Source organism: Talpa occidentalis, unplaced genomic scaffold (assembly GCF_014898055.3).
Source record: "Talpa occidentalis isolate TD23 unplaced genomic scaffold, MPIMG_talOcc4v2.1 talOcc4.8, whole genome shotgun sequence".
Lineage (NCBI taxonomy): Eukaryota > Metazoa > Chordata > Mammalia > Eulipotyphla > Talpidae > Talpa > Talpa occidentalis.
The window spans coordinates 65,002,388-65,023,960 of record NW_023605194.1 but is presented as its reverse complement, the minus strand read 5'-3'; the positions used below and the strand labels follow the sequence as shown (position 1 = coordinate 65,023,960).

Genomic DNA, 21,573 nt, shown 5'->3' with positions numbered 1-21,573 from the left:
GGGCTTCCCTCACCTGTTACTCACTCCCCTTCCATTCCCAAGCCTGAGGCCCACAGAACCGCAGGCTTAAACAGCTGGGCATCCGGTCCTGACAGGCCCTGCATGTCACAGGCTTCGACTCAGGAGCCAGCAGCTCCCCTCCAGTAGAGGGGAAAGCATCATGAATCTCTCAGGACATCAGTATAGAGAATACCTTAGGCTCAGTTTGAGACAGAAATTAGGCAATGGAGGATGAAGAGTATATGCAAACAGGAATTTTTCCAGTTCTTGGTATTGGTGATTAAGTGTCTTTAATTTCTTTCCTTTTTTAAAAAGATTTGTTTATACAAGCACTGGATACAGTCAGAAGCGCGGGAGGGTGAGAGAATTCAGCAGAGCCAGAGCGGGGAACAGAACAGGCAGACAGACGGAAGACACTGCTGAGGGGAGCAGCGGGCATGGCAGGAGAGGTCTGTTGCACCATGTGGGACCCTTGCAGGTGGCTGGGGATCGAACCGGTGCTGCAGAGGCTGAGGACAGCTTCACAGCCCAGCGCTCAACCGCTGCGTCACCAGGGGAGGCCCTAAGTGTCTTTAATTTCAAAATAAAGAGGTTTCTGCCTATTTTCTGTGTGCCTATAACACTGTGGTGGGCCCAGGAGAAGTGACAACCTACGGAAACTTTCTGGTCCTCAAGAAAAGACAAAACTTTGCTTGCAGACGAGAAAGACTTTTTCACAGTCCTGCTGTAATTATTTATCTTTCAAACCCACCCATTCATGGACACAAATACATTAATTATGGCAAAGCTATGCGGTGTTGGCCTTTTATGGCTGAAAGGATATCTCCCTTCTTTCAACTGTTGGGACTTCCTGGAAGGCAAAGCCCTGCCCTTTGACACGGTGCAGCTGCTATCTTTGCACCAGGCATATATAGTGGGTACTTAAGTTTGATGAACTGATCTGGGGAAAGATTCCTGCATCAGCAGGAAATCAAGCAAAAGGAAACCTACATGTTTGATTTCTTCAACTGGGTCATTTGCAATGGAGAGTATAGCTACTGCCACGGCCTGACACATGTTGCTAGCCCCAAGGGTGACAAGACAGAGCTGGCTCCTGTTGCCCTGTAGCTCCCACACATTCATTACGCAGTGAGGCCTCCACGATTCTGCTCTCCTCTGTTAGCTCACTTTCTCCCCAGTCCCCTCGTGCCTCCTCTTTGCTCTGTTCTGCCACTCAGGTAGTGACATCACTGCAAGAGAAAAACTTTGTCACTCCATTGGTCAGTACTCACTACAGACTTGGGCACTCACGCTGGCAGGGTATTCTTTTTTTTTTTTTTTTTTTTAGAGGCATGTTTTATTTTGTTTGTTTTTGTTTATACATGCACTGGGTACAGTCAGAAGCGCGGGAGGGTGAGAGAATTCACCAGAGCCAGAGCGGGGAGCAGAGCAGGCAGAAGGACCAAAGTACACTGCTGAGGGGAGCGGCGGGCGGCAGGAGAGGTCTGCACGCCATGTGGGACCCTCCTCCGGTGGCCGGGGAGCAGCCGGGGATCAAACCGGTGCCGCAGAGGCCACGGGCAGCTTCGCAACCCAGCGCTCAACCGCTGTGCCACTGGGGAGGCCCTGGCAGGGTATTCTTATTCCCACTTCCCTTGGTGGCCCTTCCTCATTCTTAAAGCTTCTGTTTACTTCACCTGAAAAAGTCATGTTATTGGGCTTCCCCACTGGGCTGCGAAGCTGCCCGCAGCCTCTGCAATGCCAGTTCCATCCCCAGCCATCAGCGAGGGTCCCACATGGCGTGCAGACCTCTCCTGCCGTGCCCGCTGCTCCCCTCAGCAGTGTACTTCGTCAGTCTGCCTGTTCTGCTCCCCGCTCTGGCTCTGGTGAATTCTCTCACCCTCCCGCGCTTCTGACTGTACCCAGTGCTTGTATAAATAAATAAACCTAAAAAAAAAAGACATGTTATTGGGTACACAGTCACTTCATTTCTTCCTCTCTGCCTAGAAAGTGACCTTTTGTCTTTAGTGGCCCTTTCCACGTGATCCATTGCTGGGCCTCATAGGACCAGCTCCAAACCCTTTACTGTCTCTCCCTCATCGCTTAAACTCAAATGATGATCATGTCTGTGCCCCATGACAATTTGATTCTTCCACAGCTCCTCTGTGGATACTCAATTCTTCTTCCTCTCTCCACACTTAGGGGTTCAGGAGGGTTGGCCTGCACCTCACCTCCACCCACTCTGTTATCCCCATGACCTGGGCTGGTTCCTACTTCTCTCAGAGGGCCTCTCTAGTGAAATAAAATGAACCAGGCTAGCCAAGATGTTCTATACCACTAGCCAGAATGGCCGCACTATTGCTAAGGAAAGCACTCCTCATAATTAAAGTGGGCAAATACTTATTATTAGGCTTCTCTATAGATAACGAAGAGAATCATTTTGATTGTTTTTTATAGGATTTGGACAACAACGAAGAATGTTAATTGGTACTCTCTCAGATGGAAAGCAGATGCAGTTCTGCCATAGAATATCCCATCAGAAACTCCCAGTTTAGCGTGGAGTAGGAAGTTTTTTCTCTCTCAGATTAACAGAAAGCAGTTTAGTTAGCAGACATTTTAGTGTCACCTTATGACAAAATTTAGGAAGATGTTACTGAGTACCTTATGATAATATTTAGGAAAATGTTACTAAGTACCCGTTTTGAGGTATTATGGTTAACACTTCAAATATGTATTTTCATAATCCTTACCACAAGCAAGGCAAGTATACTGATTACAGCTGAGAGTATGAAGCTCACAGACTGAAGCTTAGAGCAGCACAGTAACTGGCCAAAAGTCAGCTGCAGTCAAAGGCAGAGGGCCCAAAGCCTGTGTCCTTTCTATACCACCACATGAGAAATACTTCCTATATTTCAGTGCTATAAGTAAGTAACTGCATGATGTCCAAAAACCAAATGTCCAATATTCCCTAATATATTCATTACTTCTTGGTCTAAAAAAAGAGAGGCTGCAGTGACACCTGGCAGCTCAGTTGAAGTTGAGGAAGACGAGAAGAGATGGACATGGAAACTGCACTAGGACTCCCAGCACTGCCTTTTTTCCCTTTAAAGTCAAAGGTCTGAAGAATAATCTGGAAAACGTGATGGAGCACTAACATCCCACTGAAATTTAGAGTACCAGTTAAAGGTTCTATTACTAATTGCTGTTAGCAAAATCAAATTAGGAAGACACACTTATTTGGGAAACATTGTAATAAAGGACTAGTAACTTCATATTTTCACATGAAATTCCAGTTAAACTATACATGCACAGTACTATGTTATTTTGGTAACACAGGGACACAATTTAATGATTCTAAGGGTTTTTTTGTAGTTTTTCTTTTTACAAGTCAGGTGCCATAAACATTCAAATAATCCATCTTTTAAAAAGTACGCTTACAACATCAAAAGAATTAAGATGAAATATAAACCTTTCTACTTACAATTTTTATACAGATTAACCAAATCACAAATACCACAAATAAATGTTAAATTGTAACAATATAATGAATAAACATTCAGATTCTTAATAAAATCTTCCTTTAACATTTTTTTTTAAACTTATCATTATTCTAAATAATCTATGCAGAGTTTTGGGATACAATACCAAGAAGGCACCAACAATACAAAGTAGATACAAAGCAATTTCAGAACTTTCTTGAGTGCTCTACATGGGTAAACAGCACAAAGAAGGCAACGAGCTTTAGGTAAACCTGTGCAACCCTAGAGAATTACTTCTGGATTCCTAGTTGTTTCTGATCAATTATGCCAAGTCTGGATTACAGTGAGAGAAATCACATACTTACTCTACTGTTACATGCTTTTCATCTGCATTATAAGAGTATCATATTTCAAATACTAGCATAACAATTTTAAAGCACAAATGCTTTAAAAATGTATAAGCAAAAACGATTGCTCAGATTTTCAAAACCACTACATTTACAAAAATATGTCCCTTAAACTTGGGATTACTCCAAAACATTGATTTACAAATATAAAAGTATTATGGAAGGACCCAAAGCATGTGTGCGTATGTATGTGTGTGTATATTAACATACTGTTACCATACTATATAAAAGTCACCAATTTAAAAACTGTATGGACACATAAGCAAATAAAGGTAAAAGTCTCCTCTGAATGGTCTGAATATTATGTGGCATGCGGCATGGGGAGTAGATCTGTGATTCCTTAGAGACAACCACTGATGAGCTGCATGTGGCTCCTGAAAGCTAACAGGCACTGCCATGCCCATCACCTTTGCCTACAGCAGAAGGAATTATGTGAACACACCACACACTATGTACTGCATACAAAATACAATGATATTCTTCTACCCATGCATCAAAATGGTCTGCGTGTCGGTATCAGCTTTGAAGACTTTATCAGCAGAGTTGTCATGAGTTTTCTCAAATCCAGCCCACTGGCTTGTTAGGTATATTTTGCCTCATAATAAATTAAACGACTGGAATGTTTCAACAGGATTTTTTTTTGTTTTTGCTTGAATTTTAGACACCAAAACGACTGAAAGCTTATCTGAGGACATTACTAATAAAGGCATTCAGCATTACCAACATGAATTTAGAAGACCTAATCTGTACATTTTTTGAGATGCAAAAAGATCCAATGATGAGTCTATTATACATAACAGCTAGTACTCTGCACAAATATCTTGGTTATGACAATTTTCTGATCTGTTAAATCAAGTTTGGCATGATTCAAAAAAAAAAAAAGCATACAACTTATGGCTACAGTGATTCTAGAACACAGTTAGTGGTTTCAAGTCAATCTGACTCCACTGTACCAGTGAGCGGGGTGGGAAAGGAGCCCATAATCCCCAGGTATTAGTAACCAAGGCTATGGCTTTCTATTTAGAGGACTGCAGATTAACCTCATAGCAACAACAACATTCCATTTTAAAAGTACAAAGAAACAGTAATAGTAAAACTGTCAATGCTTCTTTGAAATGAAAACTGACATCAATTATTAAGCAACAGTCAAATCTCTGTAACCTGTCAAGGCTGTGTGGACCTTCACATGGCTGTTCTGTGCACGGAGGTGAAAATCATGTATTTTAGGACAAGAATCTCAAAGTGGTTCTGATTTCTGAAGATAAGCCAGTCATCCCTCTTTAAAGTCTGTGAGGTGTGAGTGTCAGCACCCTGGACTGGGTTATGGGCCCCGAGATGTTGGGTAGCCCTTCCCAGCACTCAGTTGTGCCCTGCAACAGCTCTGGGGCACAGAGATAGGCCCTATGTGGAACGAACCAGAGAATCAAGACTGAGACATCTGGGCCTCTTCATCAGTTTGACGGAATATTTCAGACTTATGATTTATATAAAAAGAACATATGAGCTGATGTTCTGCTGTCAGAGGGAAAAAAAGGACCTTACAGAAATGCTTTGTAAATCATCTCATGTAAAACAAAGTGTTGGGGCAGTACCCAGGTGGGAAGGTGAGGCCCATAAGCATTTCTGTCCTAACCACAAACTGAACTTGACTGTCCACATGGACACGCTGATCCAGAGGAAATCAACACTGAATCTTAACATGAATATGAAGATAAAAGATGTATATTTATTTTCATGAATTACAAGTGCATTTCTGTTCATATTAAGCAGGCAGTCTTTATATAACCCATTCTCCATTGCTGTCAAAATCAAACGAGAAAAAAAGGACAGCTGAGAAATGAAAAGCTAAAAATAGAATTATTTTTCATAAGTGATCTGCTGGATAGCATTTTCCGTGGAACACAACTCAGAGGTAACAATAGATTTGTCATTTCAGTCATAGGCATGTGGCACTTGGACAGTCATCTCTGCACAGAAAGCTGTAACAGTCATGCGAGGGTACAGTAATTATTGAACAAGGCAAGTTTCTCACCACAGAGAGCAGTGGGGGAGTCAGGAGGAGGCACTGCACTGGGACAGAACAGCGAGTCAACGCCACAGTGTACAGTGGCAGGAACAAATACTTAAAGAGATCAGGAAAATATGGGCTAGAGCTCCAAACATGACTTAGTGCTAGCTTTTTCTGATGGTCTTAACTCAGCAGTATCAGAAACATCTGAGAATACTTGATGACAGAATAGTGCTTCATGTCATGAGCTCATGACGGCTTTATTACAAATTGTTATATTGTAGGTTGATAAATGAACTTGAGATGCTGACATGCTGTAAGAGGAAAAAGAATTGTACACTTTCTCATTTGAAGATGCAGTGTTCCTCTCTGCATTGAGTGTGGCTGCACTAATGTGGCATACCGGGTGAGGTTGCACAGGGGTATAGCATTGTGGATGTTTGGAACTCCATCCTGTAACATCTGGTCAGCCTGCTGGCTACTTCTCCAGGTACTTCCCTCAGCACCCTGCTATGACCTTTCCATCTCTCTCACTAATTGCCAAGTGAAGTTGTCACTTTGCTCTTTTTGCTTATGTTTTGCAAATGTAAGTACTGCATATAACACATTTTGGTAAGTGTTATACCTCTATGATGGTGTAAGTAACCACAGTAAATGCACAGAGTGTAATTGCTGGGTGCAGTACTTCTTTTTATTTAGAAAAATGATTAAGTTTCTAAAAGTTGGGCAAACAGCACATACTTTAAATATGTTAGTGACTAACGTGATATGAGAAAAGATGGGCTGCAAATGCCCCCAAGATTCCCGAGATGGGAGCACCTGCTGCAGGCTGCAACACCATCCCAGGTGTTTCCAGAGCTCCTGCTCCAGGGAAACAGATATGATGAAAAGGTGAAGTGCAAATAAGGGCTGTCACTGACTTAAAGTGCCCTAGATAGTAGCCTTCCCTATCGTAAAGTGAGATGCCAGTGACTAGAGCCAATTTAGAAAGAACTAACTCTGGTGTGGCTGCAGATAGCATGGTTCAGGAGGTGTCAAGAAGGATTCAGGGGGAGGGAGGAATCACTGCATCTTTCAAACCAGAAAGCGATTAGTGACAAAAGCGACGGTAAGCAGTAGGTGCACTGAAAGTACATACTGCCACGAGTCACCAGTGGGTGACATACAGGGGTGCCAGTCCAGTTCTCTGGACTGAAGGAATTCTTTGAAAGCATAAAAGCCACAACTACCAGAAACCACCCCTCCGAATGGCTCAAAGGAGTCAAGGTGAGTAAGCCGAGACGGGCTGTAGACAGGACCAGGGTCAAGAACTGGGAAGAACACTGATGTCTGAGCACGTCCAGTCCTCTGAGCCCTTGTCCTATTGAAAAACAAACAATGAGTTAAGAATGAACTATGTTAAAATAACATCAACAACAGCTTTAGGGAAATGGAAAGAGTAAAATGAGCCACATGAGACTATCAATTAGGAAAAAATGGGGATGTGAAAAAGCAAAAGGAAAAAAAATGACAGCAAGGTCACCAACGGCACTTGGAAACCACTGGGCAGTTTGAAAGGGTGGGTTTCTGCCTTCATTTCACAGGCACCTCTTTTCAGAGGATGTTTCCATCATACTCAGAGGGAACACACACATATGCGCACATGTATGTACATATACACTAATGTGCTCACAGCTACCTTCATTCACATGACAGCTTTGGTCAACTGCATGATACCTACTACCACTCCAATAGTCAAAGCTAGTGTGAGGGGTTTTATAAAAAAACACATACGTATGCAAAAAACTCTTCTACCTTCTTGTATTCTCAGCAAGTCAGTCTCCCTCTCTAGTGACCAGGGTATGGATAGTATCAACCACATTGATACAGAAAGTGTGTTGTACTAAAAATGTTCAAGTTTTCTCTGGGACACAGCAGAACAAGCAAAACAAAGTGCAAATTGGAAGCATGAGGTCGGTGGGCCTGGATTCCTGAAAGGCAGAAGCCATGGCATGGCCTCCGTGCACCAGAAATGGTCTGATCACCAGGTCAGAGGTGATCCGTCAGCTCTTTCCTTTTAGGCCTCCAAGACAGCACCCTGGAAATCAGGAGATGGCAATCTGCTGACCGCATTCACTCCTTTTCTGCACTTGACAGGGTCCACAACTGGCCTTCCAGGTGTCTGCATGTGGGCTACTGGCATGAGGTCTGCCAGGAGTGTGTTGTACTATAAAAGCAGCACAAGTAGCATATTTTCCCATTGTTACCTAATGCCTCTCTTGTACTTAGAGAAATATTCCCAGTCAAGCTGATTCTGACCATTAAAGGCTACTAATACTCAAACATAAGCTTGAGAATTTCCTGGAGATCTTGATAGACTGCTGGGGGGCAGTGCACCAATGGAACATACTATTGAGGACCACTGTCTATGGCATCACTGTATGTGATGAATTAACTTCACTCCTAGGTCACTATTAGTTTTGTTCCATCCTTGCGAGAAGTGAAAACACAGCCACTCAAATTGTGTTCTAAGTTCTTGGTTCTGATGAGGCAGCCTGGTTGAGGTGGTCATTATAGTAATGAAATGTGTCAAAATAAAAACAAATTAGACTCTTCTTTTTAGAGACTCAGTGTAAAATGTTTGCTAGTATAATGATCTAGCAGAATGACAGTCACTTCAGTATTTCACAGAGCACTTTCTTTTCTTTCTTTTTTGGCGCTGCAGAGGCTGTGGGGCAGCCTCACAGACCAGAGCTCAACCGCTGCGCCACCAGGGGAGGCCCTCACAGAGCACTTTCTGATGGGTGGTTTTCATTTCCCACTCTCTTGTCAGGGCAGGAAGAACGAGGCCCAACTATGTGACAAGGAGAGAGGCTCAGCAATGAAATATGACCTTTATCTACAGGCATGCTACTTTTATCTGCAGGCAAACCTACTGGCTGGCAAGAAATTAAAACTGCCTTAAAAATGCTTTTATCTTCAACAAAGCAATAGGGAAATGAGTCAACACTCTGCTATAATCAATCCACCTGAGAAAATTCAAAAACAGGCAGATGATACACTTTTTAAACTTTAAATGGAAAGTTTTTAATTTCTAAAATTGACTCTCCTAATATAATGAACATACTTTGACCCTTTAAGCCACTCACTCAGGGCTGCCACTGTAGACATCAGGAAGGCTTGTGCCCCTGTTAAACAGGGGCAACCTGAAGCTTCCCCTAGAGTAGTCTCTGTCATCCTCTCTCCTAAAGGGCCTATGGCTATATATTCTGTGGTCCTGTGTATGCAGTTTTCTAGTTTCTTCTTACTGTAACCAGAGAGTCAGCCATCACCTTTCTCTAAAGTGCCTACATGTGTAACATCAACTATACCTCTCAGACTCTCTAATTTGCAGCTTCTATTTTCAATGTTGTAGGCTGGGAGCTCAGGAACAGTGTTCTGTATACTTGTCAAGACACAAATCTAGTCCAGGCTGTGTGGAGAGACAAAATTAAAAAAAAAAAAAAAAAGATTTCTGGATTCTCTGCAGTTTTGCCATAGATCTTATATATAATCATATAATCTTAAGCAAGGAAATATTACAGAGTTTTCTCTATCATAGACCTAAGCCCAGAAGCTGACCTCAGAGATGCTGTGATAGGTCAAAATAAAATGTTCATGAAAGAACTGGGCTCAGAGTTTAATGAGTCCTCCCAGTCCCACCTTTCTCTGGATTCACTTTTATATTCCATATGACTAAATTGTAAGTCAGTGTAGACGTTGACAACTTCCTGTGAAATGGAAAAGAAAAAAAGATGGACTGATGGATAGACAGAAGGACAGACATGTGAGAAAACCAGTGTGGGGAAACATTACTCATAGAATCTAGGTAATGGAAATATGCTGTCAACTGTAAAACTCTTTCAACTTTTCAGAACAGTTGAAAATTGTCACTTAAAAAATAAGGAAACACGTGCCTCCTGTGGCCCTGGTGGAAGTGACCACAACACAGAATAACTGTCTTTGCCACATGGTAACTAGCCCCAGTCCTGGACTCTCAGAACTGGGGTGGGCCCTCTGAGGGACCTCTCCGTGGCACCAGGAGCTCTCTCCTCCTAGTGTCACTTCCCCTGTACCTGCTGGGCTGCCCTTTTCCCCCGGAAGTCTGGCTGGTTGTCCCACAGGTTCCTGCTCCCTGACATCCTTACTGGGTCACCTGTCTTATGTTTTAGGCCCTACCTGGACTGCAGAATCCTCACAGGATGACTGTGCCCGGGCTCACACGCAGGTCTAACTCCCTGGCTCTGCTCTGTCTGTCCCTGCCTCACCAGTGAAGCCCTCTTAAATCGCTCATGCCTGCATCTACTACCCCTGAGATCCTCCACATCAGTGACTGTATGGACTCCCAACTCCTCCTCAGTGACAGTCGTGCTCTAAAGGCTGCAGTTACATTACACTTCTAGTATCCTCCCTTGTGTGGTAACTGAGGACCCTGGCTAACATTTTCCCTTGCATGGTGACCCAGGGCAGTTTTTTACTGTTACCAATCTGCAGGCAAACCAACCCCATTTTGTTCTTGAACCATTCTAATGCCTTCTGATTGATGACATGTTCTCTATTTGAAAGACTTCAAGTGGCTTCTGCTTTCAAGCCTGGATGCTGCCAACAGTCAGCCTGAGTAATTGCCTCCAGGGTCAAACATATGAAAATAAAGGACACAGCAGGAGAGAAGAGAAGAGAGATCCAGCTAATAGAAAACCCCTAAACAAACACCATTGCAGGAACCATTCTTCCATAACTCCACCAGGCTGGCCTCTTATTCCAATACAAACATGGTACCTGCTCTGCTACCTGTCCACTTTGCACAAGACAATGCTGTCTACCGAAGGATACCTAGGGCTCTTCCTTGCAGAACAGTCCAAATCATTTACCCAGCAACTGCTTCAGCCCTTGGTCATAATTCATAATTCCTTACTTGACTGCTCATTTTAACACAAGCCCTATTGTCTCTCCTCTTGCTATATATTTTTTAAAATCAAGATTTGCATTTTCTTTTGCTCCAACACTAGTCCCTGAAAAATCTACCAATAGCGCAGCACTGTCTACCACACCTTATGCGCTAAGCTCAAACCCTCTTTTTTTATTAGTAACAATTGATTTGTATACTCCCCTTCCTTGCTAGGGTTTCCTATGTGGTCAAAGCTCTAAGTACCTGACAAATTTAAGATCTGTATCCTGGCTGGAATCTAGCAGTCTCTTCAAAAATGAGTTCTTTGAGCTTTTCCTTGGGCAAGTCATCCAATTCCATGTCAAATTTGAACGGTGCTTCAGCAATGGGCTTTAAGAGAAAACAAAACAATTAGTAAATAAAAAAGTTATTATGGTTAAGGCAATCATTTACTGAGTCATAAAATGACTATGGCTACATTCCAATAATCATACAATAGGACTGACACATCTATAACACTTGGACTCCACATTCCTGAAAGCACACTTCTCATAAGGTTTAAATAAATGGAGAGGGAGCAATTGAACCATTCTGAGTGTTCTGAACTTACCACAAATCCCTGAATAATTTTCAAATATTTTAAGGCACTGAATATGTCTTAAATCATAGAAATTTGCTACTGTAGGAATTAGGAATAGCGGCAGGTTGATATGATCAAACCCATGATATTCAAATAAAAGCATTTGGTTAAATATATCACACAGTATCTTTATATTAAGAAATATTATGGAGTTGGGCCTCCCCGGTGGTGTAGCAGTTGAGCACTGGGCTGCGAAGCTGCCCACAGCCACTGTAGCACCGGTTTGATCCCAGGCTGGCTGGCGAGGGTCCCACATGGCGTGCAGACCTCTCCTGCCACGCCCGCTGCTCCCCTCAGCAGTGTACTTCGTCAGTCTGCCTGTTCTGCTCCCTGCTCTGGCTCTGGTGAATCCTCTCACCCTCCCGCGCTTTGGACTGTACCCAGTGCTTGTATAAATAAATAAATCTTTAAAAAAAGAAAAATATTATGGAGTCATTAGAAATTAAGCTGCAAGGAAAATTAATATCATTGGAAAATTCTCATTTAATACATACATATACTAATATATATAAAGATTGATTTTGATAACTAACTTAAAATTTTTATTACTGAGTTTTTAATTTTAGTAACTGTTAACAAGCTATAAAGTGACCTGTCTTGTACCTTTTTTTTTTTTTTGTGGGACCCTTGCTGGCGCCCGGGGAACGAACCGGCGCTGTAGGGGTTGCGGGCAGCCTCGCAGCCCACCGCTCAACCGCTGTGCCACCAGGGGAGGCCCGTGTCTTGTACTTTTATGAAAGTTTTCATTTTTGTTTTTTTAGCAATGTCAAGCTAAAATTGACAGCCTGAGTACTGCCTTTAGACCCTAATATATGAAAATAAACAGGCTATTTAAGCACAGTTTTAAACTGCCTATTTATGTCAACTCCTATACATACCTAATGACAAAAATGAAAATAGTCAATATTACTCCTGTTTTGATTTTTTTAACATGTTCCCAAAACTAATACAATGTAAAAGAATTAACCTGATAATACCAACTGTCAATCAATGGATGCTTTATATTCACCAGGCATTCCCAGATCTTACCCACGTAATCCTCAGACCTGGACTTTATGAAAGGAAACATGGATCCCAAATTCTGCACTAAACTCCTGGCCTCTTAAAATGGGGAAAAAGATTAATGTCTGTAAGAAAAAAAACCTAAGACTTTCAGAAGGACAACTTTGTGTAGGATCATGTGAGTTGACCCATATATACTATCCTTCTAACTTTCCTATCCCCCCATTAAGTTTTGGATATCACCAGCTCAAGATTACAACACAAGGGCCTAGGAAATCTCCAGTTCACAAGGCCCGTAAGAGCCCCAAACCTTCTACCCTCACCTACTTTCCTGTCATTTACTATGCTGTAGGTATCTTCCGAAGCTGCCTCAACTGTTTCTCAAGGGAGAGAGATGGAAAGGTAAGTTGATTAATAAATACTTCCTCTTTTTAATTTCTTCTTCCTCTTTCATTTTTTTTTAGCTTTTATAGTTATTTTTCTTCTCCTTCCATTTTCCCCGTTAATTTTAACACATTCCACATAGTTCTCCCTCTTTTAAAAACAGGATTGTTAAGGTTTGTTTGTACATATGACCCTCAACTAGAAAGATCCAAACTTATGGTTCTTACTGTACAACTCTTCTGGAGAAAGATGTTAAACTGAACCCCCAGAAGACTCAAGAGCCAAGGAATTAGAACTTTCCTGGAAAGAACAGGAGATGTAGTATGTTTTACTTGGACATTCAGCTAACTGGACATCTACCTCTGGACTCAGGAAATACACCATATGTGAAGTCACCAAATTATAGTGTGAACTATCCAGCCAAGCTCTTCCCCCTTGCTTTGCACATTGCTATCCTACCCCAGCAGGCGGCCAACCTCTCCATTCTCAAGGTGAGAACCTTGATTTACTGCAACAAATCATGAAATGATCTCCAGTTTTGGATCCCTTCCCTATCTGTGCTTCTCTTTATTCACCCATTTTGCTGGCCCCATTGCTGCTGCTCCTGCTAGTGTCCTAGCAGAAGTTTTCAAAGACAGAAGGGGTTTGGGGAAGTGCGGATGGGGCTTCAAGCTGTGCTGACAGCATTAGCCCTTGAGGTGGAAGATATGGACTTGTAGGGAAGACCAGGTATGGCATTGTGTACTTCAGGACAATTTAAACATGATATCTACTCCTGCCCATGCCCCCGCCCCCACCCTGCTGGGCATGATGCTGGCTGATAGACATTTCTGAAGAAGAAGCCAGGAGCAGGGGGTCTTACCTCATCACTTGGATCATAATACTGCTCCAGATATGGGTGGGCCAGAGCCTGTTCTACCTCAATCCTCTTGTGAGGGTTGAATGTCAACATTTTGTCCAGTAAGTCCAGAGCTACAAAGAGAAAGGTTTGTCATTGGTGAGAAGCAGAAGGAAGAGTCAATGAAATACCTTCCATTTCCTGTTTAAGTAAACTGATTTATGAAAAACAAGAGCTAAGCACTGCCATGGGAATAAAGGCCAGCAAAATGAATGCTTATTTTATATTAGAGCTTCCCAAGACAAGACCATCTGACAATCACAGACCAAGACTCAAAAAGGTGACATATTAGCCAAAGGCTAAAAGTAGAAGTCTGCCTACAAAACCTGGACTTTTCCTAAATCACTGGTCTGCTTTGCAGTTCTTAAAAAAAGCAAAGGTTCTCCCACAGATAACATCACACTCAACAGTGAAGAACTGAAAGCTGCTCCTCGAATATCAGGAACATGAAAAAGATGCCCATGTTTGCCAAAGAAATTAGGCAAGAAAAAAAAAAAAGGCATCCAAAAAATGAGTCAAAGTAAAACTGGCACTATTTCCAAATGACATATTATAGATAGAAAATCCTTAAGACGCTACACAAAAAACTGTTAGAATAAATAAATTCAGTAAAGTTACAGGATATAAAATCAACTTAAAAAAAAAAAAAACCCCAAAACACATCATGTTTCAATACATTAATAATAAGCTATCAGAAAGAAATAAAAAAAATCTTTTAAAATTGCATCAGGGCCTCCCCTGGTGGTGCAGGGGGTTGAGCGCAGCGCTGTGAAGCTGTCCGCAGCCTCTTCAGCACCGCCGGTTCAATCCTGGTGGGCTGTGAGGGTCCCACAAGGCGCTGCAGACCTCTTCTGTTGCACCCGCTGCTCCCCTCAGTAGTGTATTTTGTCAGTATGCCTGTTCTGTTCCCCGCTGTGTCTCTGGTGAATCCTCTCACCCTCCCACGCATCTGACCTGTACCCCAGTTCTTGCATAAATAAATAAATCTTTAAAATAAAATAAAATTGCATCAAAAATAATAACATACCTTAGAATAAATTTAAGGAGGTGAAAGACCTGTACACTGAAAACTATAAGGCACTGATGAAAGAAATTAAGATACAGATAAATGGAAAGATATTTGTGCTCATGGATTAAAAGAACATTGTTAATATGTCCTTACTACTCAAGCAATTTACAGATTCAGTGCAATCACTATCAAAATCCCACAGACATTTCCCACAGAACTATAGCAAATAATGCTAAAATTTATGTGGAACCACAAAAAGTCAAAGCAATCTTGAGAAAGAACAACAAAGCTGGAAGCATCTGCTTTTTAAACTATATATATCTTCTTTGAATTACGATGGGGTTATGGCCCAATAAACCCAGTAAGTTGGAAATATCTTAAATGGAAAGTGCATTTGATACTCATGTCATAGTTTATTTTAGCCTACCTTAAATGCTTAAAGCACTTACATTAGCCTGCAGTTAGGCAAGCCATCTAGTACAATGTCTATTTTACAATGAAGTATTGCATATTTCATGTAACTTACTGAATACTGTACTGAAAATAAATAAGACAATACAAGTATTGTTGTTTACCCCAAGGAATTACATGGTTGACTGGGAGTTGCAGCATATTGCTAGTCTGGGGAAAGATAAAAATTCAAGTACAATTTTTACTGAATATATATCACATTGCTTTAATATCATCATGAAGTTGAAAAATTGTAGTCGTCATCATTAAGTCGGAGACTATTTTTATTACAAACTAATAGCAATTAAAACAGTACAGTTCTGGCATAAAAACAGACGTACACATCAATGAAACAGAACAGAAAGGCAAGAAATAAACCCATGTGTATATGGTCAATTAATTTATTACTAAGAAGCCAAGAATATACAACAGGGTAAGGACAGTCTCTTCAATAATGGTGTTGGGAAAACTGAACCACCAAACGCGTAAGAATACAAGGGGACCACTAACATCATACAAAAAAACAAACTCAATGTGGATTAAATAATTGAACATAAGATCTGAAACATAAAACTCCTAGAAGAAAACAGGTGATTAAGTTCCTTAATACCAGTCTTGGCAATGATTTTTTTGATCAGATATTGAAACCAAAGTCAACAAAAGTAAAAAGTAAACAAATGGGACTATGTCAAACTACAAAACTTCTTCACAACAAAGGAATCTATCAACAAGATAAAAGGCTACCTACCAAACAGGAAAAAATATTTGCAAATCATGCATCTGATAAAATCATGCATCTGATAAAATGCATCCAAAATGTATTTTAAAATTCAAACAATAGCTGGGAAAAAAATTCCGATTAAAAATGATCAGAGGATCTGAAAGGATATTTTTAAATGTTCAAAAAATTTAGCCTTCATAGAGACTATCAAATATTGCCAATGCCAACTACATTCAAGTCATAAAGGTAGGGAACTGGGAAAAGTTTTCAATTAATAATAACCACACCCCGGATAAACTTCACTGGCTACTATACTTTGTGCTACTGCACAAAGCTTAAAGAGGACATTTTCCCAAAGACATACATATAGGCAACAGGTATATGAAAAGTGCTCAACATCACTAATTAATTAAGCAGTATTATATCAATAAAAATACCAACCACTACTCATGAGGGGAATACAAATCAAAACTATCATATCACCTTACACCTTTCAGACGGATAATCATCAAAATAACAGGAGATACCGAGTGTTGGCAAGATGTAGAGAGAATGTTACCTTTGTGTTCTGTTGTTGAGACTAAATTGGCATAGTCACTATGGAAAACGATATGGAAGTTTCTAAAAAAATTAGAACTATCATGTGATCCCACAATTCTACTTCTAGGTTATTTATCTTAAGGAAAAATAAAAAAGAACTTGAAAAGATGTGTGTGTGTGTGTGTACACACACCCTTATGTTCCTTGCAGCACTATTTACAATAACCAAGACATAAAAACAACCCAAGTGCCCATTACTTGAATGGATAAAACAAAGTGGTGTATGTGCACATCTGTGTATATGTACGGATACACACCACACAGTGGAATATTATTTAACAATATAGATGGTTTCTGAGGGCATTGATGCTAAGTGAAATAAGTCAGAGAAAGAAATACTGCATGAATTTACTTATATGTGGAATCTAAAAAAAAAAAACCAAAAACCAAAAACCAAAACAAAACTCATAAACACACAAAAAATTGATGGTTGTTAGAGGCAGGAGGTGTACGTATGGGCAAAATGAAGGTGGTCAAAAGGTACAAAAAACTTCCAGTTATAAAATAAATTTGGGGATGCAACATACATGGCATGGTGACTATATAACACTGCACTGCAAATCTGAAAGTTGCTAAGAGAACAGAGCTTAAAAATTCTCATCACAAGAAAAAAATTTGTAGTTGTGGAGATGATGATAATAAGATACATTGTTATTGTTTTATAATTATACAAATAGTGAATCATCACTGTTGTATACTTGAAACTTTTATGTCAATTATATCTCAAAAAAAAAAAAGGTTTTATATATGTGCTTGTCTTAAATCAACTCCAAAGAATTTTTACATTGCTTAATTTAAACTTTCAAAATACAGAGAAAGCCTCTAAGATCATAAATGGAGTGGTCACTTGGACTCTTGTGCAGTTTGGTTTCAGTTTCCTCTTGAGAGTGATGTGTGAACTAAAGATCTCCTGGTCTGCTCTGCAGTTTGCTGTCTTTCTCCAAGGTCCCTAACCAAAAGTAGACTCTTGACTTGGCCAGTAGTCAGCAGGGGAAGTTTCATGTCGAGAGTGTAGCAACAGGAAAGAGATTGGGGAGAAAGAAGACATCTAAGGAGTACCTTCCATGGTTGCTCTGTAGCTAGTGTTCAGGGACTAGATCAAGCTATGAGGCTATCCAAAGAACACAGCTAATTATGGCTAGGACAAGGATTAAGTAAAATAATAAAATACTTCCCATATTTAGAATCAATGAGAAAGAATACATGCTAGAAAAGACATTAGTGTTCTGGCAAAGAGGTCACAAAGGGTTATTTTAAAAAAAATCTTTGTATCTCCTTTTATTTAATGATGCTCAGACCAGTGGCTTTCAATTTAAGTAATGGGTCCCTTTCTTCAAATAAATCCTTAGAGGTGCCTTAAGATAGGGAGTAGATAAAAGCCTCCCTTAAGTCACAGACCACAGCACCAAGGCACTTTTGAGAAATCCAAGGGCTCTAATGAACAAGTCTGAGAGTCTACTGGAGGTCTGAAAAATCGCAGTCTGAAGCACAGTCTGAGCAGAAAAGGTTGTCTTTCCAGCAGCTGTGACACAGGATGTTATGGCCCCACAGCAGGCTAGGTTTAAAGGAGGCTCCCTCAAGGGATTAGAATAGGGTGGCAATGTGGTCAAGACTTGGGCATCCTGGCTCAAATCCCAATCCCACAGAAAATGTGGGAGATGTGTGAATGTATGACATACTCTTTGCTGAGCTTCAGAGTCTTATTCTCTGTAATGCAGACAATAAAACTGACCTCCTTTTCTGCTCTCAATCATTCCTCCTGCCAAAAGAGCTTACAGACACTTCCCAAAGGACTTGAGAGGAGAGTCAAAGTCATTTGGCCTTTTGCCCAATGAGACATTTTGTGTCAGCAAAGTCCAGGAGAGCCTGGCCACAGTCAGATTCTAACAGCATTATTTCTAAATAATTTCTCCCTCTAAACCTTGGCGTTAAGTAAGGAGGCACTTCAAGGCTACTGGATGTTTTTATGACTTAAGTATTTCCAAAACAGATCTTTTAGTTCCTTCAAGTTAAATTCTAGGCCCTTAAACCTCTAGGCAAAAATTTCAAAGGACAACAGTTATTTTTTTGCTACTTGAAAGTAAGTGGACCTCTGGTCTCCTTTATTGCATTGTTCGTAGCTACAGAAGTAGAAAAGGCAAAAAATAGGAAGCAGCTGGCAGGTGCTGATCCCAGTCACAGTGCCTGGCCTCCCTCCTCCCATGCCACACAACAATCCACTGGCACACTCAGATGGTATGAATCACGCTGAATGTAAGGCCTGAATGTAAGGCATGGCATGAATGTAAGGTTAAATGGATGCAGGTTTCATTATCCCTAAGACAGGAAGTCCCTTTGCGGCTGGGATTACATCTTACCACAATCCATGACTTTCCTTGGTGCTCTCTCAGAGCCCCACTTCTTGTCTTTGAACGTCAGGGGTGCCAAGGAACATGACCCTTGCCCTTCTCTTTCTGGTCCATCAGCTATTTTCTTTCCTGTGGTAGCTCAGACATCAGGGCAGGTCATCTGACTGACTCTAGTACCACTTCAGGTACATCTCCTAACTCTGGTGCTGCCTGAGGCCACAATCTGTCACTTGCTTCCTCAATTTGAATTTCTGAGCAGGTCTGGAGAAGAAAGACCTAGGTGTACAAATTGTGACACCCAACAGTGCTTCTCAAACTTTCTGATTTCAGAAACTTATTCTGAAAAAACAAAGTTTTTCAAAACTCAAGAGATCTTGGGAATGAACTATCAAGGACTATTGTGCCACAAAAAATTAAATTGTTTCTCTCATCAAGGCCCTCGATAGCTCTAGGAAATCCCTAGTTAGACTTTCTTCTAAGATTCTTCCCCAATTAACACAGCTTGAATCAAGTCGTTTCTGCTAACTTACCTTCAAGCAGATCTTACTGTGGATGGTCCTGAGAAAACTGAAATCCCCAGGAGTAACCTTTCTTATGTTCCTACACCTAGGTGTACACCATCCTTATTGTAGAAAGGATACCTTCTTTCTACTCAAAGCCAATCCTCCCCAATGTTTAGTCCAACCCACAACAACCTCTCCTCACCTAGACATCCGTTTTGTCTCCATTTTCCATTTCAAACTACTCTTAGCTTCACTAAAACTACTTATGTGATCACTAATGACACCTTCATTGGAAGCCTCTCTGCTGCATGAAGACTGCTGAACATGCCAACTTTTTTGTTATCTTCCACTTCTGTGAAACAAGACATTAGATCTTTGTCCTTTCTTTCCAGTCTTCAGGAGTTCCTATTCCTATCTGATTGCATGCTCAAAGTTCTTATTGTCCAGATTACACATTTCATTCTTTTACTTTCTCAACTTGCATGATTTCAAATGCTGTGTTAAAAAAAATCCCAATACATCTTCAGCCTGGAACTCTCATCCAAGCTTCAGATTAATAAATACAACTCTTCGGGCCTCCCGGTGGCGCAGCAGTTGAGCGCTGGGCTGCGAAGCTGTCCGCAGCACCGGTTCAATCCCTGGCCACTGGGTGAGGGTCCCACATGGCCCACAGACCTCTCCTGCCACCCGCTGTTCCCCTCAGCAGTGTACTTCCTCAGTCTGCCTGCTCTGTTCTCCGCTCTGACTCTGGTGAATTCTCTCCCCCTCCCACCCTTCTGACTGTACCCAGTGCTTGCATAAACAAACAAATCCTTTAAAAATAAATAAATAAATAAATAAATAAATAAATAAATAGATAAATAAACACAACTCTTCATGGGATAGAAAGTATTCAGTTTATGATTCCATTCACAACAGATATGTGTATTTACAGGGACCGTTGTTGTTTGAAATCTGGAAACTACAAACATTAGGTTATCTGATAAATGAAGTCAGATTTCTTGTGTCAACTACATTTTTTAATTAAAAAATGAAAGTGGGAATAAAAGAACAGAACTCCTCATCTTTCTTCATCTTTGTTGGTTCTGTTTGCCAGTGTCCACTGCCCCTCTAATCACACAAAGCTGTGTTTGCTACAATGGAGCTCTCAGGCTGCCCATTTCTCTGACTGTGCTGTGGGTATGGTGACAATGACCTGATCACATTCACCTGAGTTCCTTGGCCAGTGACTAGTCAGGGGTGGGCATGTCATCAAAGAGGCAATGAGTGGCTAGCACCACACCTAAGCTGAAACTATCAGTAGAAGGTCGGTGTGAGCCTAGAGCTGCTGGTAGTCGTATTAACAAGAGGAGGCTGACTAGCAAGACACACAGAAAGGCAACGCTGAACAATAAACAAGTACAGACTCTGGTCAAAGTGGCTGGAGTCCAAGTACGACTGCACGTGTTAGTTGTGGGAGCCAATAAAGTCCTGCTTTAGGTCTAAGTCACTCAAGAACAGGTTCTTCTTATGTGGAACTGAGAAGGCTTCAAATAGCTGACCCACTAATCTGTGTGAATGGCCCTAATCCTAACTGCCTTTAACAGAACAGTTACGATAGGGATCCTTTAAATGTTATTCAATTTAGAACATTTTATATCTATTATCAAACCTGATCTGTCTAATCAAAGTTTTAAACATTTTTGTGATTAAATCTGTTTCCATTATGTTTGTTTTCAAAGCTTAGGATAGGATGATAGACTCCATGCAGAGACCAGAAAAAAACTGAATACTCTAAATATTATTAATTTTTAATAGTATGATTAAAAAGATTATTTAATCATCAATTCTTTTGGAATTAATTTTGATGTGTTGATTTTCTTCCAAACAGCTATTCAACCAGCCTAGTACCATCTGCTGAATAATAATCATTTCTTCCCCTTCAGGGGAGTAATTTTGGAGAGAATCCTAAGTTAAACTCTTCTGAAGAAAAATCTATACTACTACTGGTTCAGGGACTCAGCAATCAGCAATTTCCAACAAACATGTGAAAAAATATTCACTCTCACTATTAAGGAAAAACAAATTAAAATGCCTCTTGCTGTCTCTTAGAACATCCATTTCCCCACAACCTTGACCACACAGCGGGTTATCAAACTTTTTGATGCCTGCTACTGTGATGGGGGGCTAAAGGCAGTGGGAGTACTGATCTTTCAATTTTCATATATTATTTAATGAATAAAAATGAGTACCTTTTTTA

The 21,573-nt window shown here is 40.9% G+C and overlaps 1 protein-coding gene and 1 non-coding gene across 3 annotated transcripts in view; both read right to left on the bottom strand.

The window, feature by feature from the left end:
* Positions 1-1,950: 1,950 nt before the first annotated feature.
* Positions 1,951-21,573, bottom strand: part of MAPK1 (mitogen-activated protein kinase 1) — a 113,513-nt gene continuing 93,890 nt past the window's right edge. The window contains exons 7-9 of one of the 2 annotated variants that reach the window (XM_037497293.2): positions 13,668-13,777; positions 11,044-11,169; positions 1,951-7,233 (exon numbers count right to left, since the gene is read on the bottom strand). In XM_037497293.2, coding sequence (XP_037353190.1) covers positions 11,053-11,169; positions 13,668-13,777 — 227 coding nt within the window. In that variant the 3' untranslated portion in view covers positions 1,951-7,233; positions 11,044-11,052. The other variant, XM_054690529.1, reaches the window with a different exon arrangement.
* LOC119234994 (U4 spliceosomal RNA) lies at positions 16,076-16,219 on the bottom strand. The gene has a single exon (XR_005122751.1). It is a non-coding gene; the product is annotated as a U4 spliceosomal RNA (small nuclear RNA).